This window comes from Anabrus simplex, chromosome 5, assembly GCF_040414725.1.
Source record: "Anabrus simplex isolate iqAnaSimp1 chromosome 5, ASM4041472v1, whole genome shotgun sequence".
Lineage (NCBI taxonomy): Eukaryota > Metazoa > Arthropoda > Insecta > Orthoptera > Tettigoniidae > Anabrus > Anabrus simplex.
In genome coordinates, this window is record NC_090269.1 from 391,664,615 (window position 1) to 391,685,157 (window position 20,543).

At 39.2% G+C, this 20,543-nt stretch overlaps 1 protein-coding gene across 1 annotated transcript; it reads left to right on the top strand.

The window, feature by feature from the left end:
• The first annotated feature begins 1,276 nt into the window (after positions 1-1,276).
• Positions 1,277-19,549, top strand: LOC136874973 (uncharacterized). The gene is made up of 3 exons (XM_067148685.2): positions 1,277-1,433; positions 16,147-16,342; positions 19,208-19,549. Exons 1-3 carry the CDS (start codon positions 1,314-1,316, stop codon positions 19,435-19,437), a joined length of 546 nt encoding a protein of 181 aa, XP_067004786.2. The 5' UTR covers positions 1,277-1,313; the 3' UTR covers positions 19,438-19,549.
• The last annotated feature ends 994 nt before the right edge of the window (positions 19,550-20,543 follow it).

Here is a 20,543-nt window from a genome sequence, read left to right on the forward strand (position 1 = left end):
TTTTTGACAGCTTTGGCACATATTGAATTTATTATTCGGCCACAACCTCATGGTGAATAGGTGGCGTCATGCTGTTTGTTTTAATAATAATAATAATTATAATAATAATAATAATAATAATAATAATAATAATAATAATAATAATAATAATAATAATAATAATAATAATACATTACATATCCTATCATCCAAAAGAATAGGACATAATTTTCCGATTTCTGATTCATAAGTAGACTGCAATTCTGAAATACATGATGTCCAATTTTGGTAATTCTATATCAACTATATTCTAAAGAAAAGGGATGTAATAATTATCCCTCGGAAACTTCAGCGGACGAAAATCATTCATAACATTGCGAGACCTTATTTAGAGTCAAGAATCTAAAGTGTCACTGACATATTTTTTTGTTGAATTCAATTTTAACGAAATGCTACATATAATGAGTTATAAAAACAAAACTTTACAAACAAGATAAGAGGTTTCGCCTATTCAACATATACGAACAAAGCTAGCTAAGACATTTCGAAGTTGACATCAAGTTGAATGGGTTTCGCTCATAGAACTCCATTCTCTTGTAGTATAATATTATTTGCACAACCAATTTTATGCAATCGAAATAAAGCGTTGCCCATTTATTGAGACTTCTCTTCTTGCAAATAGTTAGAATCATGGCTGAGAGGTGCCCCAATGACCAGCCATACAGTCCAGAAGTTACACTGGCTGGCTTTCATTTTTCTAAAGAAATTCCTAGGTGTTGAACGTTTCGGTTCTGATGAAGAAGTACGCACGTTTCCATGTTCCCAGGGAATGATTTCTCTGGAGGATGAAATTTGAACGTGGTGTGAAGATGGTGGATGTATTTCTATGGAATTGCTTCATACGTTGAAAAATCTCTAGCTTATAATGTTTCATTTTTTTACTCGTAAACTATTTCGTAAAAAAATATCCGCGTATTTCTCTTCGATTTTGCGTACCAATTAATTCCACTAACTGTTCCATTTAGGACGGAATTAATTATGTTGAAGGATTATAGCTAGAAAATTGATTGAAAAGGGGGCTTAATATCAAAATACTCAATCTGAAATTACTGGGACAATGTACTGCAGAGTAAGGGAAGAGGCGTGTCCCCACCAGAGGCACAATTTAATGCTGTCCGTAAAACTATCTCTTCACAAGTGTCCTATCATTATGAGAATGTGTGTCAGAGCAGCAGTGACCTTTAATTAATCTGATGACCTAAGAAAAGCCCACTGCACTATGAACAAGGCCAATTAAGTACGAGAAGGCTAGTAACTGGAGTCATTCACTCATCATGTCTCCGTCCGTCTACATACAGCTTTTCCTGTGTAGTCTACTGTGCAGCGGCGCTATCAGCGCGGAAAATGCAACGTGTACAAACCCTCGAGCACAAAGCAATGTTGACATGAATCAGGTAAGGGTACTTTAATTTCCATACTCAGACGGTGTTGTGGATTTATATCACAGAATGGATTAATAGTTATGGAACCGAGGTTGGGCCTGTGAGTTTTACAAATCAGGAACGTTTTACAATCGAAATAATGTGCAGAAATTCCTTCCATATTCAATATCTCATTGTAAAGAAGGACCAGTAACAAGAGTCTTACCTCTGCACGGCGTCACCAGGGGAAGTAACAGCGCTGCCATTTTGAGGTATTACTGGATCATCGCCGTGCAGTGCGGCTAACACTGTAGCTCTGGATTCCGACAGGGTAGCACATTGTGTGAGGTGTCGTATTATCTAAGTTAGATCTACAAGATTACAGTAAAAGGGAATCGATAGTGGATATTTGAGGAAGTAGTTAAGCGTTGAACTATGGCTATTTTTTCTTTCGCTGAATGATGCGATAAAGGGTCAATAACTGGATAGAGATACTGGTCAAGGCCACAAAAGTTTCAAAACCACCAATACCGAGTGTTATGGGGAACATTTCAAAGATAAGACGGCCTAGTTACGTAAAGCGAGTTCCACGCAACTGGAGCTCATCTATGGCCCCCAGTAAGAGCGGCCGTGAGCCCTAAACATCACTTTTCGAATTTTTGTAGCATAAATGGCGTCGTGGGTAAAAAATGACACCAACTTGGTAGGACTTTGAAACAAATGTTATATTTATTTATTTATTTATTAGAATTTGTTATCGATTATGTGTTAATTTTCGTGTTTCAATACAGTAATATATTATAATACAGAATACAATAAAACCGAATGACAAGAATAGAATGATTTAAAACTGTCCTGCAAAAAATGCCTTGAAATATTAAAATTTTAAGAGAATTCTTTCAGAACTAAATGCTGCAAACAGTTTGGCTTTGGATATTATTAAGATTTATGTTAAATATGTGTCCTATTTAAACCAAAACAGGAACGCATTCGGAGTTGTAGAGTCACTAATAGCACCGCCTGAAATTTGCAGCTATATGCAGGGAATACGAACGAATATACAGTCTAGCTGCTGGAAAGCGACAGAGAAAGACCAAGAATACGATGTCAAACTGAGGAAGAGTTAAGGGTATACTGTTCCACACTACCGAAGGGGGCCCAAAACACTGTTGGGTTCAAATGTATACATCACGGGGAGAAAATCTGTCACGTTCGGTAAATTTATTTCTACTCCTTATCCTTTCCATTTAGTACTAGCCTGGCCTATTTTCTTCGCTACATGTGAAAATTGCAATGGGTTGTAAGCAGAGTCCGGATATTCAGGTATCAATAAGTTAGAAAGCAAACGTACTGAAGCGAACAACAGGGATACTCTACCTGTACAACGGTTGTGCTATGAGATTTGCATAATCATCAGGGGTACGGTCTATCAAAACTCGTAGACTTTACGCTACCCTCGTTACGTTACGGAAGAGAGCGCTGGACGTCACTTCCTACTAATTACGTTAGTTCACATTATTTTCCTATTACTGGCTAAAACTCCGGGGTATAGTCAAAAGAAAGTATTCAGGGATAACTGGACAATACAGATGAAAGGACCGTGTTAAACATGAACATTAAAAAACAAGTGAACGGGACCTGAGCGTTATTCAGTTTAAGAGGTCAATATATCGTCATTAAGACATGTGTAGCTGTGATTGCTTTACTGCACCTGTTTCTAAGCACATGTACCTTCGAGAAAATTGCTTCCACTTCATCGAACTATACATACGCTTAGGTACATGGGCTCTATTGCCCCTAAGACCCAATGTTCAAGTTCTACCTTCCATTTCGGCACCCTCGGAGGGTAAAGCTCTTCATATGATTATGATGGTGTTTAGGGATTTTAGTCAGGAAGTAAAAAAGAGGGCGTATAAGTCTCTGGTAAGATTACGTTTAAAGTATTGTTTCAGTATATGGGGCATTCACCAGTGGGATCGGAGGGAAATCAGCACGATTTGTTCTGGGTGTTTTCCCACAAAAAGTAGTGTTACGAAAATATCAGAAACGTTTGCCTGGGAAGACCAGAAAGAAAGGCGACGAACAGCTCGACGAAGAGGTGTAGTTCCGAGTCGTCTCTGGTGAACTGCATGGGATGACGTTTGTGGAAGCATAAATTTGAATAACGATATTAAAATGAAGAAGGAATGATCACAACATGAAGATAAAGTTAAAATTAAAGTCTGGCAAATATGCGTTCAAATGAACTGTGACTGGAATAATTTACTATGAAAATGTCTGATAAATTTCCATCTGCTGTGAAATCATTTCATAAAACAATTGATAGGGAGTCTGCCTCCTGGGCGACACCCATAAATGTGGGTAAGTAATTATTGATTACATTTCTGCACTTATCTTGGGGTATCGGTTTCTTTACTTGCAAGTTTAAATTTTCGATGAGCTTGTGAAAGTATTTCATTAATTTATATCTATATTAAGTTTTACACTTACTTTTATACATATAAACTTAGGCTTCCATTAGTGCAGATATTGTTTCCTTTTCAGTGTTAGAATGTTGATCAATGTGATGCAACGTATTAATGAAAATTCGTTGTTAAAATTACAATCAAATACCTGTGACTATGTCTTCAAGGAGGAATTGATTCTTCTTCTTCTTCTTATTGTTGTTGTTATTACGGGGATCGTCGTGGACAACAGAGGTAGGAAGCGCGTGGGGTGAATTTCTGGGCAGGGTACAGCTTAGAGTAAATGTTGTTCTGAACAAAATTAGGGAATTTTATTTATTTCCTCTCTTAAAACCCTTAAAACTCTTAAAACTCTTATAACCATTTAAAAAGAACCAGAAGAACAGAGGGGCTCAACATTTCATTTACGATAAGGTTTTAACAACAATACTGTGCTCATCAGCTCTGAAAATCCACCGGATGTAAAAGTCTTTTATCAAGTACAAAATTAATGGGTGGAAACTCCCAGTTATTGACCCACATATCAAAGAGCATGATTCCTCCTAACAAGTACAACATTATAGAGTCTAAGCTATTATTACATAGAGGCTTTCCTCAGATAAAAACTAGGTAGCCTGTTACCGCTCTATTTCACTGGTAACGAACTTGGTGACACCATTACATATTGTTTATAAAAAATGTCTTATGGTGGCCTTACCATTTACAAGAATGACCAAAAAACAGTTGAATAATTGTTTCAAAAGGGAACCTAGTTTTAGACACAGTTACCCTCAAAACCCTAACGCATATATAGGGTCATATTACCCGTACTACTAGGCCTTTAGCACGAGAAACAAGAGGTTACAACAATACAGTCCGTTTACAAAAGGTAAGTAGGTGAAACACCAGAACTCTTTAAAATACTAATATACAGAAAAGAAGAATCTAAGCGGGAATAAGACCCAATGAAACAGATGCTAATCCCATACTGAAGGGTGACTAACAGGGGAACACAGTATAGGCCGAGAACGAATTTCCAAAATTTCGAAGTTAAAAAATTTTAGTCTCCTAATTCAAATAGAAGGGCTGGATTCCGAGGGTAACCACTCGTGCTCCCTTACATTTAATTAATTTCCCAGTAGGGAATGTAAATCGGAATCCGAGGACTGCGCAGAAGTTCCTACATTACAGCGAAAATGAAATGCCAACCTATTACATTCTAAAGAAAACCACAGAAATCTTCCCAGCACTTCACACGCCGCCACAATCACATATTTAAGTATATTCTGCCATACCTGTTAGCTATGGATGTCCTTCAAGCCGGCCGCCCCATGCTTTCTGCCCAGGTCGCGCACACAATCACTTGAGCAATATCAGACAAGACGGCCCAAATGCGCTCGGCTTAAGTAGATCCCCAGGTAAAAGTTCTAGACTATTGTAGAATCCATAGCACTGATAGGATAAATACATTTTTTTCAATAATCAGAGTCCTGATTGGTTGGGAAACTTTCTTAAAGGCATGCGATATGCAGTTTCCATTAGAAGAGGAACCCGGAGTTGTGATGACATCTTCGGCTCCTTAAAGAAAACATCATATCATTATCATCATCACCATCACCATCATCATCGTCATCATCATTTCCCCTTATCCATCTCCTGCCGGATCGGGGTATTTATGGTGCTTCTTCATCTTCCTCTTTCCTTCCTCCATTCCTCTTCCACGATCTTGTCTCAGACTAAATTTCGTCTTCGTATGCCGCTCTTCACTGATTCAATCCATTTTGTTCTAGGTCTTCCTCTTGCTCTCTTGCCCTCGCAATTTGCCTCTAGCATCTGTCTTGGAATTATATTCTCCTCCATTCTCTTTACATGTCCAGACCACCTTAGTTTATTCTTTTCAACTCTCTAATTATCTTTCCTATCCCAACTTTCTTCCTAAAATCTTCATTTCTCACTCCGTCTTTCCTTGCCTTTCCTGTCATACTTCTTAGGAATTTAATCTGACTGGCTTGAATTCTACTCTCTTGCCTTATAGTTAAAGTCAAGTCTCAGCTACATACTACATTTTGCTCGTTCTCTCTTTACTTTTCCTTGGTACTACTTTGCACCAAACAAGTTTTCTTACTCTTTGGTAGAATGCATTACTCAGCTGTACCCTCCTGCTAATCTCCATGTCCACCCTAGCATTTTGCATTAATTCACTTCCTAGGTATTTAAGGTTGTTCACAATTTCCAGACTCCGCCTTCCAATTTTCACAGTGCCCTTTCTTGCCTTTCCCCTCTCGACATTACCATAGTCATGCTTTTCTCTGTACTAATTTTCATGCCATACTTCTAAATTTGTTCGTTCAGTTCATCTAGTTGTTGTTGCACTTCCTTGCTGCCCTTTCCCCAGATCACAACATTATCTCCAGATAGCAGTATTTACATCTCTTTATCTGTATACGCTTCCTTTGTTTCATTTACAATTTCGTCCATGACCATAATAAACAAAAGAGGTGACAGCACACTCCGCTGTCAGTCCAGTCTTATTCCTAAACCATTCTGTCTTTCCAAGTGGGGTCAATACTCTGCTAACACAGTTGTTGTACATTGCTTGCATCATTTCTAACATTTCTCTTTCGAGTCCCTTTTTAACAAAAGAGGTGACAGCACACTCCGCTATCAGTCCAGTCTTATTCCTAAACCATTCTGTCTTTCCAAGTGGGGTCAATACTCTGCTAACACAGTTGTTGTACATTGCTTGCATCATTTCTAACATTTCTCTTTCGAGTCCCTTTTTAACAATGGTTTTTCCAAACCTTCTCTCTGGGTACACTATCATATGCCTTTTCTATATCTATGAAAGTCATGACCAGATCATTTCCAGTTCTTTTCCATCAGCTGTCTCATACTGCGTCACCGGGGGGCGTATAGGGAGACCCTACAATTCAGTAGGGCTGGTGTAATACCGAATACAACCCTCGGACCAACAGGCAGCCCAGTTTATGGGGGATTTAAAATACTGGGACACCCTCTCTCCAGGGGTCACATATATGGAGGGCCCAAGACAGGGTATGGGTGAAGACACCATCGGCATCAGTGGAGGAGAAGGTGGACTTCGGTTCGGCGTCGTTGAGGAAGAATTGAAACTTGTGGCGTCTGTATTCCAGAGGAGCGGCTACAGAAGGCGTCAGTACTCCAGCGGCCTAAAATAACACCTAGCTGTAGCTATAAAATGCCTTCACGAGTGGCGACCCCATCGCATTAATAGCCTGCATATGGTATGGTACTAGGAAATCAAACTCGGAAAAGGCAATGGCGTCCCCTGCTTAAAGCGACGTGGAGTTCGCAGGGTACTTGGGGAACTGTGAGAAATGCGTGACCAGTAACCAACACTAAGATGGCAATAGTAAAGTTTATGTCCCTGACAAGAAAGGTGGATGAAGTACTAGGTTTCATGGAGAAGGAGAAGGTGGAAATGATGGGGCTGAGTGAAATGAAATGGAAATGTATCGGAAGGAAGAAATTGAGGAAAGGATACACATTATATTGGAATGGTGGCCTAGAGGTGATGAACGGAGTGGGACTAATCATTTCGAAGCAATTGGAGGAGTATGTTGAAGTGGTAGAATGTGTGAGTTACAGAATAATGAAGATTAGACTAAAGATGGAGAAAGAAGTGATGGACTTCATACAAGTGTATGCACCACAGACGGGGAACAGGGAAGAAGATATTGAAGGATTCTTGGAGAAAGTAGAAAGAGAAATTGAAGAAAACAATAACAAATAAATGGGTTCACCAACTTCAACAAATTAAATGTCTACGTTGATTAACAGAGGCTTAGACCTCTAGATATCGCTAGAAAATAGATGCCAGAGCCATCTAACCATCGGAGAAACAAGTTTTTAAGAGTTATTAATCACTGTCAGAGATAGCCACAGCGGAGAAGACGCACAAATTAAATAACTGGCGAAGGTGTGCCCTGGTACAATTATTATTATTATTATTATTATTATTATTATTATTATTATTATTATTATTATTAATCCAGAACCACGGTGCAGGGGTAACGAACCTTCTGCTTACATAGATTCCCTGGGTATACTCTCGTCAGGGATAATTATCTGGAAAGTTTCCGGTTCGAGGTCTTGCCGGCAAAAGTAGTAGCAATGGAGGAGCTATCTGGCGATTTAGAAAGCTAGATATAACGACAGAGAGCTCTCATCTCGCTGCTCAAGCGAATCTTCGTAATCTGCAGGTTTAAGTGCTGAGTATCGGTCGCTATGTTGACCAAACACAATATAATTTATTGTTATTGGTTTCACTTGTCCGTGTTGAGACACTGAAAAATCTACCGGGAGAGTTCGTTTACGCACCGGTAAACAGTAAACAGGCTGTACAGTGTTCTGAGTGCCTTCCGAAAATGTCTGGGCACGGATAGAAACCGGTAATAATAATAATAATAATAATAATAATAATAATAATAATAATAATAATAATAATAATAATAATACTTTACAATTTAGAAAATGGACACATTCATATTTTAGTAATAGCATTTTACCCGTCCTTCGCGCGGGAATTTGTAGTTGATTACAAGTTCCCTTCCTGAATTTATGGCAAGTTACATGCCTGTTTTCAAACGTTGTGTACAGTATGTTAGAATGATATTTTTCTAAGTAAGCGCATGATGGTAACGTCATGTATGTCTTTTTCTGCTAGTGGCTTTACATCGCACCGACACAGAGAGGTCATATGGCGACGAAGGGATAGGAAAGGCCTAGGAGTTGGAAGGAAGCGGCCGTGGCCTTAAATAATGTAGGCCTACAGCCCCAGCATTTGCCTGGTGTTAAAATGGTAAAGCACGGAAAACCATCTTCAGGGCTGCCGACAGTGGGATTCGAACCCACTGTCTCCCGAATGCAAGCTCACAGCCGCGCGCCTCTAACCGCACGGCCAACTCGCCCGGTACGTGATGTACGGTAATATTGAACAAAGTTGAGACAGAATGAGGACGATTACAGTGTTTAGTCTACGGTACAGTTCCTGGTCCGAAGTTGTGCGAAATTCTCCCTGCTTCTTGCTTACATATTGTTATTTCTTTCACCTCTGGAATGGTGTTGTGGCTGAAGACTCGTGGGACCAATCGCTAATGATAGCTTCCCTTATTATCTGTTCTATCGAAAAGAATAAAATGACTCTTTACTCGCAGTTCTTTCCGTTAACCCACCTTGAAGTGACATCCACCAAGTGTTCCAAGGGGCTCGGAATAAAAATTCAATTTTTTGTAACAGTCTCCGTTATTATTCCACATCCGTCGTACGATAAATGCGTATACGGAAATAACATATTCTTAAACGTCTGTTATATAGAGTCTTTTGATAGACCTAGTTTAACGAATAATAATTTCGTGTTGCTATTTCTAGTCGAATGCAGCCCTTGTAAGGTAGACCCTCCGATGAGGGTGGGCGGCATCAGCAGTGTGTAAGTAACTGGGTGTTATTGTGGTGGAGGACAGTGTTATGTGTGGTGTGTCAGTCGCAGGGATGTTGGAGACAGCGCAATCACCCAGCCCCCGGGCCATTGGAATTAACCAATGAAGGTTAAAATACTCGACCCGGCCGGGAATCGAACCCGTCACCCTCTGAACCGAAAGCCAGTACGCTGACCATTCGGACAACGAGTCGGACTCTATAAGCGTTAACACTGAGCGATAACTCGACGCCGTATGCATCTGATAACAAATCCTGAATGACTAGATTACAAATTGCAACCCCTCGTTTTATCTAAATCCACAGGAACTTATACTGCAAAACCGTATGTTTCCCTTATTAATCCTTTTATCGAAAACATGCAAATGATAACGGTTTTAGAACTTAATTTCAATTAAGGTTGGTCATTCAAATTTTGTGGGAGTGTTTCGATCTTCCCATAAGCGCCAAGTTCATTCAGGGAAAAAATTCGCCCTGAAACCTACCCAAGGAGAGGTAGATTATAAATATATAAATATAAAATTTGGTAGAAATATATTCAGTAGTTTCATCATCATCATCATCTGTTTACCCTCCAGGTTCGGTTTTTCCCTCGGACTTAGCGAGGGATCCCACCTCTACCGCCTCAAGGGCAGTGTCCTGGAGCTTCAGACTCTTGGTCGGGGGATACAACTGGGGAGTATGACCAGTACCTCGCCCAGGCGGCCTCACCTGCTATGCTGAACAGGGGCCTTGTGGAGGGATGGGAAGATTGGAAGGGATAGGCAAGGAAGAGGGAAGGAAGCGGCCGTGGCCTTAAGTTAGGTACCATCCCGGCATTCGCCTGGAGGAGAAGTGGGAAACCACGGAAAACCACTTCCAGGATGGCTGAGGTGGGAATCGAACCCACCTCTACTCAGTGGACCTCCCGAGGCTGAGTGGACCCCGTTCCAGCCCTCGTACCACTTTTCAAATTTCGTGGCAGAGCCGGGAATCGAACCCGGACCTCCGGGGGTGGCAGCTAATCACGCTAACCACTACACCACAGAGGCGGCTATTCAGTAGTTTACCAGTTATAAGGACTCAGACAAACAGAGAATTAAACAAACAGACACCGAATTTAAGAAGTATGAAGATCTTCTTTATTAAACCTGAAACGGATATTTGTATAGTAATTTCGCCAAAATATTCAATGTACAATATTCTACTCCACGTGCAACTCCCTTAGAGCTATGCCGGTTGGGACAGAGCCAGAAAAACCGTCCGTTGATGGTATCTCCCTTATTAATCCCCCTATCCTGCAAATGAAAAAAGTTTTAGAAATATAATATATATCTCTTAAGGTTGGCAGATTTTCATTCAGGTTCGTCTTATATATTTTGTGGGAGTGAAAAATTACTGTTCCAATCTTGCTATAAACTCGGAGATTTAGAAATAAAATTGGCCCTTAAACCTACCCAGGCAGATTCTAAAAATAAAGTTTGGTAGCATAATATCCAGTAGTTTTCCCGTTATAAGATTTCAGACAACAGACAAACAGACAAACAAACAAACCGACAAACAGAAGAACAGACACCAAAGGTAAAAAAAAATATTGTGATGGTCATTATTATATCTGAAACGTATAACTGCAAGAACATTTCTTCAAAATTTTCAATGTACAGACGCACGGTGTTGCGATTTTACTTATACAGATTTATGCATTTATATGTTAGAATAATTATAGTACAGTCAAGTAAGTATCGAATAGCAGCATTAGTATTTAAAAGTCCTTCTTTTCAGTGTATTTGCCTAGCAACTGGAAATAACGAGCATTTTTTATGCTTTCTACTCACTCTTTTAAGAAACAAGTAAGAAATTATTATCTGTAAATGAAACCTGTGGCAGATACACCATATACAATTTATGAGCGGCAAAATAAAAATAAAAACCCGCCTCATTCTGCCCTGAAGAGAAGAAAATAAAATTCGGGATTTTCTTTCATTCACAATTCCTTTTCACTATGGTTTGAATTAATTCAGCCCTAGATCTAAGTATTGTATATTGTTTTATGATATAGGTATTCATACAGGTGTGGGAAAATGAATGTAAAACAAAGGGCAGTATTTACAAATATATGTAGAGGGCCTGAATACACGATCACTGAATCGATCATAGGTTCAGCTATATTTCGATAGTAAGATTTAGCTATTCTGCTACATGCTGAGTGACCGTGATTTAAGCTACCTTTACCCGAATTCGGTTACCGTTGGCTGCTAGTTTCTCCATTTACCTTCTTGCGATATAAAGCCTAGTAAAACTATAAGCTTCCTTCCCTGTTTCATACCTTCATTATCCACTGACCACCTCCATCGCTTCCTTGGTCTGCATGGCCCTCCAGCACCCTATAACATTCCTCAAAATCACTGCCAAGTTTTCTCGACGTCCTGTGATGGCGCCTGATATTTCATTGTACGACTTTGGGAGGAGAAGTTTATCCTGGTACGGACGTGCGTTGCTTCATCGGGAAGAACTCCGCTCGCTGACTGCTGCTGCTACCTGTCGGAAAAGAGTCAGGTGCGCATAGGCCAGCCCCTCAGGCAAAACCTCCTTCACCACCCGTTATCTCAATGGAGGCCTTTCTCGACGATATAAAAATAAATTAATTGAATTCACAGCTTCCGGATTCCTGAAAACTCCTGGGGTTTATCCCCGACCGAATAATCTGGAAGGGCCATCCCCTAATATAAGGCAGGTTGGACGAATTTCATTGGCTCAGTTTGCGTTCAGTTCTGCCAGCGATTGAGATGGGTCAATTCTGTGAATGACAGTGCTGTGGAGTACTGGGAGGGCGGTGTGTGTGAACTGACGTCGAATAAGGAACGGTGTAGCTGAGTGAAGAGGGACAGTGAACGAAGACCGCCCCACGAGCATGGGCTGTTCATAAAGTTCAGAGTTGTGATAATGTGTTGCATGGGCGCAAACTGTGAACTGTGCGGCTGCAGTAATTGCACAGTGAGTTTAGACGTGAACTGTGCTAGAGTAAAAGTGACAATTGAATATTTGTGTGTAATCTATTTTTTAGCTTGTAAATGTCACAGTAATGAAATAGCGTATGGCTTTTAGTGCCGGGAGTGCCCAAGGACATGTTCGGCTCGCCAGATGCAGGTCTTTTGATTTGACGCCCGTAGGCGACCCGAGCGTCGTGGTGAGGATGAAATGATGATGAAGACAACACATACACCCAGCCCCAGTACCAACGGAATTAACCAATTATGGTTAAAATTCCCGACCCTGCCGGGAATCGGACCCGGGATCCCTGTGGCCAAAGGCCAGCACGATAACCATTTAGCCATGGAGCCGGACAGTGTCACAGTGAATAACTAGTATGACTGAATAGGGAGAACAGAGGGAGAACGCGAATTGGTGTAATAGTGTGACTGTGCAGTTGTATAACGTATTCAAAGAATCCCAGAATAAACGCTACCAGTTGTGTTCACCCGCCGTCACGTTACGGTATGACCTATCCAACACCATTTCCTTTCCCTGATGTCAGTTCGGGTTGATTCTTGTTCAATAATTTCATCCTCCTTTTGTAAAACATCCGGCCACCTGGCAGTTTACAAATCCTTGGATTCTTCTCTGAACGGACTTGTAATACACCACGTTTCACTTAAATATAAGAAAACTGACTCCAGACTTTTGATGAGTGGACGGGATTTTATCTACATATCTGGTGTCTATAATTTAGTTTATTTTGCCAATTTTTTTCCAGATATTTATCCATTTAGGGTCAACTCAACATCGTATCAGTGACATATTTCGTGCCTGTTTGTATATCGGTTTGCTTGTGTGTCTGTTCCGGCAGCACGGAGTAATGACTGGAAGGATCACAACCAAACTTCGTATTTAGAGGATACAAATCCAGGAACAGTTTTAGATATGCATATGATTAAACATCACCAAATATACTGGGCGTTTATAGGAAAACCAGAATAGGTTTTCAATTTTCTGTAAAATCCTTAGGCTACTATGTGAAACACCCCTTCATTTTAACCCTTAAATGTGCAATTTATTATTTCTTTCAAATAATATGGTTTTTCATTCCGAAAGTAATACATTATTATCAGAAAAATATTTAAAAAGAATTTATGTCAAAGTAAATATTTTAAAATTTTATTTGGTTTAGTAAAATGTTAAAAGTTTTGAATGTTTTACGTACCGGTATTAGCAAAACTGTACGATTACTGTAGCTATTGCCACTTTTCAGAAGTAATTCCACACTTGTAAACTCGTAAAGAAGATATAAGAAGCATGTAAAGTTTCCTTTCCACATATGTAATGCTGTGCATTTAAGGGTTAAACAACTTTCGTAATGTGCATAATTTTGCTTACTTTTCAAATGACGGAGAAAATTACAATTTTTTGCACATTTCGTGCTATGCGTTGGATGACGGAGACACTCGTTGACCGACAACGAATCTACCGGTCACCATGGCAACGTCTCTGGCTTCTTGCCAGTAGAGAAGTAACCTAAGGCCACTTTCGTCACCATTCCTGTAAACTTCGTATCATCACATTATTTAGTGAGGGAGATTTCATTATTCCAATCCATTCACTTGGTATTTACATCTTTGTCCTACCCGTCTGCCCTCATTTATTATTATATTTTTAATTAATGTCTATTTCTAAATTGGTTGCTTTATTTCTCCATATGTGTGATAGTCTAATCGCGGAACCTGAACACTTTTACCTTTGAGGAAAAATTCCAGTCTGTTCAAATGTGTAACTTTTGGCCCCGAAAAATATTGAAATATAGAGGCAATTTTAATGACAGTGCAGATCTTCGTTTCGGAGTAATTGGTGGCTAAACGGTAAGTCGAATCACAAAACAGATAGCGCGATCGCTGCTCAATTTGCATAGATCTACATGTTTAGTCCTATGACATTTTGTCGCATCTCGATCCCTTATACGTTAGATAGAGAAATATTTCTCGATTACAGTAAAATATTCCCATCTTGATTGTGACAGTCACTAGGGAAAGGGCCTGACTTTATAATAAAAATCCCTATCTCCATTGTGATTTACAGTGGGCTAGTGAGCCTGCCGCTATAATATAAACTCCCGAACTTGGTTGTGAATATCAGTAGAAATCGTGGCTTGACAGTATCATCAGAAATCCCAACGCTCCCCTTACATCGGAAACAACGTATGGGGACATCCCCGTGGTGTTTCTCCGATAGCGCTAAGAGACATTCAATTTAATATAATCTTAACCACTGCGCGTGCAATAATTTATGTAGAAATCAGTATACAAGTCAGAATACCATAGAGAAGCATAGGTACGTTTGCTAATGTCTTAACACGGGCCTTTTTCCTTCCTAATCCGAATTTTCCATTCTTCATCAATACTCACGTACAACGCTTCTCAAAAAAGCCATTTTGGCTCAAATAGTTCAATGCAAGTGATCAGAAATCACCTCTACTATCCCTAGTAAAACTAAAGAAAAGCTTGTAAAAAGGAGGAAATTCTCGAGGATTGTAATTGTTTCTCGCATATAACAAACTGTGTATTGTATTGGTATACCTTATCAGATTTAGGCAGCTTTTCTTTGGGAGAAAGAAAATATCATCTCTTCGGACTTATCTACAGTAATATTAAACCCAGACAGTTCTGTCTCTTCGTTTCGTAATTTCAATTTAGTCTTTATGCCAGTAAATTTCTGAGACCAAAGGCGTATACCATCAGCAATCTGTATGTTTAAAGGTCTCCCACTTATTCTCTACTAAATACCTCTCGTACTTCCACCTGGTATATTTATCAGCTTACTGTTAAGAACCAATGTAGATATACTCGAGGATAAGATGCAGCATTGTCTTACTGTGGTGCCGATTACAACATTGTCAGAGACATACCCTTTGTGAAGCACTTGACCTCTAAATCCTAATACAAACTGTCAATGATATCAATATATTTCAGGGAATCTCGTATATTGACGCAGCTCTCCACATAAGCACTTAATGTAATTTAAGATAATTTTCAAAGTAAATAAATATAAGGTACAATTTTGTTTGTCTTTTAGTACTCTGTTTAAAAAATCCACTCTTGTAGCCATTCAGGCAAGCAACAATGTTGAAAACATCCCACGAATTCTAGGTAAATGAAATATAATAACGTGTGGGAATCAGTATTTGTTCCTAAAAATTACAAACCTTTTCAAAATCATCGTTATCCGGTCGATCAGATTAGCAGTTTGCCTTTCTCTACCACTACGAGCGCTAAGGTGAGTCAATGCAGAGTATCACTGAAGCCCTTATAATTACATTCTGTGTGGACATTTTCAAAAAATCGAAAAACGCCTGAGGGTATTGAACCAAGGAGCGCAGTACAGAAAGAACTACATAAATAATTTGATTAATCAAGAAGAAAACGACCAGTTTTTCCGGAATTGCATTTGGGCCGGAAGTGAATTTCGAAATTTGTTTTTAGTTTGATTGAGCTATCAAAAACTCGTAGTTTGAAACCCTTTTGGGCCCTTTAGCTTGTCAACGTTTGGCACAATTGAGGAAATTGCTTAATATTTCGTGTTTCGTAGTATGGGCCCCCTACATTGTCTGTTAAGAAATCTTTCAACATACAAAAGAGTTCTCAATGTGTTAACAAGACACTCGGAGCTACTGCACTTTCCGAAACCCGCTTTGGAAGATGCAATTGAAAAACACCGTCAGCTCCCTATAAAAGGGACACATGTTGTATGAACAACAATACTACAATGATCGAATTATATTTTATTCTCTAGCATTTTTAACACTTACTGACCATTGATAGACCTTCTTTGAATAACAATCATATATTTTATATTTTCAGGTGTATAGTGACTGGTTTGTGGGGCAGGTAAACATGCCAGCCAATGCCACCTTACCCAAAACTCGTTGCTTCACGGTAAGCGTGAAGAAAATGAATGAATCTACTCTCGAGGTATCAATGAAAATACATGAAGAAATCAGGCGCCATGTCTTCTCCATCGGAAACGCTGAGAATGCTGGGACATGGCAAGATATAAGTAAGTATTAATGTGTACCTTCGCCACAACATCGAGTTTTTGGAATCTCTAATCTGGTGCTCGTTAGTCGTGTCTGTCGGCCGTCCTACTTATCCTTGGAGTAGTCGCGCGAAATTTAGTAACATAAGTGATCGAGCGGATTACTATTGTAATCCATTTTCAATTTTTAAATATAATCATTTTTTTATTTTTCAGGGTTAAGATTGGTTATGCGACACAATACTGGGATAATCAAAAATTTTATTCTAAATTCAAAATTTTATATATAACAAAAATATAAAGTTAACCTTTTATTTACATATGATTGCTATGTAGTTGAAAATTGAAAAAAAAATTAAAAAATATACAATTATTTTTTCGTGTAGTAATATTTAGTATAAGAGTAACAAACACAACAAGATTGAATATGTATATGTTTCTCCTTGTTAGCAACCTCAAATGTACCTTAGTAACTGGCAGTTTTTAGTCAGCACACGCGGTTGTATACACTCTTCTGATGTTCAGGGCAGACCCATTTGGTGCACTGGAAACAGCGTTTTTGATGATTATATTCCTTGCTCTGCCACGCAGATGACATCGTCCAATATTTCCCTGAACTGGCGGTGCTTCAGCAGGATTTTCTTCGATTTTCAGCATTACCCTTCCACGATGTCTGATTCCTTTTGGTATCATCTGCATACTGATGCGCCTCTGCACTTAAGGTTTGATGAGAACCAGGGGAAGTGTTTGCAGGAATTTCCCACGGTTTAAAATCTCATTGTTGTTGTTATTTGCTTTATACACAATAAGGGAATTCACACCTGCAACGTTCATGATGTGAAGGAAGGGAGTTAGTTCCACAGTTCCTACCAACATTGTACCGGCCACACGTCTTGTCTGTCGTGTCAACCACAAATTTTTTGCCATTCTAAGTAGAACCTGGAGGTTTCACGGGCGCTAAAGCTCATCGCTGCTTTCGAGCATGTTTCACTTTTTCAGGTTGGCCATAGAGCGTGGAACTCTCCCCCCAGGCCACCTCGAGGATTTCCATGCACTGTATGGCAAGCTATGACCACTGTGTCCTCAAATTCTGTCTTCCGTAGCATTGCACGGGCAAGTAGGTGTTGCGAACCAGGTTACTTTCTATTTATTCTGAATTTCTGAAGTTGCATATCTTCTGATATGCACAGCAAATAGTGGAGCTAGAAGATTATGTGAAGATATCAGCATCCAAGCAGATATAAGCAGGAAAGTAGTAAAATATTGGTTAAGATTAAGAAGAGGAGAGGTGAGGGAAATATTGAACCTAGCATAACAACACCAGATGAAACACCTAGATGTCGAAAGTGAAAAGTATGCTAGACAGAATAGGAATGGGAGAATACTGAGATAAAGTGATGAACAGTAAAGAGAAGAGATTCATCGAAAAAGTTACGATTAGAGTGAGGGACATAGAGAAACAGATGATTAGGGCAGAATGTGAAACCAAAAGAACACTAGCAGAATTTTGTGGAATTATTCAAAATATGTCAATAAGGAAAGAAAGACTCCCAAATAGAGAACTAAGAGGTGTGGTGTGGCGGCTAATGGGGATATATAAAAATAAGGGACTGAGAAAGAACCATAATGAAAATCAGTGTTTATTCTGTGGAGAAATAATGGAAAAGGCTCTTCTATTGAGAACATGTAGAGGAACTGATGTACTGAGAACTAAATATTTTGGTGATGAATATAAATTAAAAGTCGAAAGAGAGAAGGAATTTTATACAATAACTAAATTGTTAAATAAATAATGGATAATTCCAGGAAGAATAGCAAAGTACTTTTTTGTATTTTAAGAAGTATATGGCAGAAAGAAATGAAAAGAGATGAGCACTAAATAAAAGTACTGTTACTGTTAAACACATACTTGCGTCAAAAATAGTAAAGGTAAGATACATGGTGACATTTCAGCAAGCATTGGAATAGTGTGATACACCTGAAAAGGTTATTTAAATGCCTTGGAGGCGCTTTTGTGTCTTGCCTGAAAAGGTTTGACATAATACGTAGTATCTACTGGAAAGTGGGTATTTATTATTTAAATTATTTCTGCTGTGAAGTAGAAGTGTGTGTTTTTCGTTTGTTTGCCGCGAGGTGAGCAGTTATATTGTATGTTTGATAATTATCATTTTTGCTTTAAGTTAAGTGTATAAATAAGTTAAGGTGAGATACATGTTGTCCTAGACAATATAGAGTTGGGAACGTCTAGGACAAAACAAATTATAATTAGTATAGTTAAACAAATATAGGAGGAAAATGTAAAATATAAGGCATGTACCAAAATTGAACAAATTGCAATAAAATAGCGTTCTCTCCCTTAATTCCAGATAATCCGGAACTAGGGAATGGGCGTACTCCTATTCATTCATTCATTCATTGATTCATTCATTGATTCATTCATTCTTATCTTCTTATGTAAGGTAGAACTATTCATATGTAGGTTAATCGAGAGGATCGTTGGAGAGCATATGTCTGGACCATAAAGTTCTTGAATGAAACTGTAGTGAATGTGTATTTTTTTCGCCCCTGTTAACTGTAGGATGTGGAGTACAAGACTAATTTTTTTGAGAAAAATGAAACTGTGTTTCACGTCTTGAGTCATATTTTTCTTTCGAGAATATGAATTTGTGCACATTTGTGCACATTTATAGTCAGTTTAATGAAATGCTGTATTAAGTGAACATTATTAGACATTGGCGTTGCCATTTGTTTTATCAGTATAAGACGTTACCTTTTAAGGTTCCCAAAAACACTCTTTCAGATGAATTAAATTAATTATATTGTGATCTGTGGGGATGGGCCTCATACTCTTCACTGTTTTTAATTCTGTTCCCTGCGCTGTTTCAGATGAAGATCGTACAGTGCAGGTGATCTACTTGTCTGCAGACGGTACCACAATGGCGCTAGCCTGTTGTGTTGAAAATCGTGTCGAACCACTTTGTATACTGATGAGTAAACAGCTACCAATCAGCTCGGGGAAGAAAGAAGAAGTCCTTCAAGCCGTGGAGAATGCCGGAATAACAGGAAGTCATTGTCAGTTCACATGGATATCTGAGGCTACCTGTCCTTCCGTCTAATTCACGGGGCTGCTAGAAGAAGAAATTGCATTGTTAAGTTCGAAAATTGATGTGTATTTCCTTGGAGAATGTTATATTGTGAAATTTAGCAATAAAATACACTTTAAACAAATTTCACGAATACTGCATCCGTAAACTTAAGTACTCCAGATAAACTCAATGTCGTGCTCAGTTCTTGCTAAGAATGCCGTTATAGGCATAAGGACAGGAGAGAATTGGAGGTTTCGGCCGCATCCACTTCCACCCGCGCCTGGAGACACAATCCACTGAGGTGGATTTGGATACGTGTTCTTCGCCCGCTAAGGAGCTTTGGCTAAGTTTGGGGGCTTAAAATCACACCCTGAATAAGTTTGGGGCCTTAAACTTGCGCCCTGGCTGAGAGTTGGGGATTAACCTTTCATCTTGGCTAAGGTTGGAGGCTTGACCTGACACCCAGGCTAAGAGTAGGGTCTTAAATTCACATCCTGGCTAAGAGCACCGGCCTAATCTCACACCCTAGCTAAGAGTCGAGTCCAAAACCCACACCCTGGCTAAAAGTGTGAAATTGATCTCACGCTCACCGCGCGTTAATCTAACTTCACCTGACTTAACATATCATAACGCAAACCAACCGAACCTAATCTAATACAACCTAACCTAACCAAACCCAACCTAAGCTAACCTAATGTAACTTAAAGCTAGCTGAGTAGGGTTAACCTCACGCTGACCATGTGTTAACCTAACCGGATGCCATTCACTACACCGGCTTGTTGTTATTGGAGCTTTGCAACAGTCATCAGCATGGAATTTGTGCTACTGTAGTAGTGTGTTAAAACGTGCTCGTGTTAGGAATGGGCATGAAAATAACCTTAATTAAAAATTCAATACCTCCTGAAGAGTTACGTGCCGAAAACTGATTTTTAGCTTACAATTTCACAAAAATTATCCTCTAACGTTCGATATAGATCAACTCACCCTCGACTGTTTCTTTCCAAAGTTTTGGGTACAAATGGCATTTGATGTTAAAAATGTCGGCAGATACTTTCAATAACTTTTAGAGTAAAAATTTGTTTGGGTGAAAACAACTCTTACCTTAAAATTAATTGTATCTTCTACCGTTAGTTGCA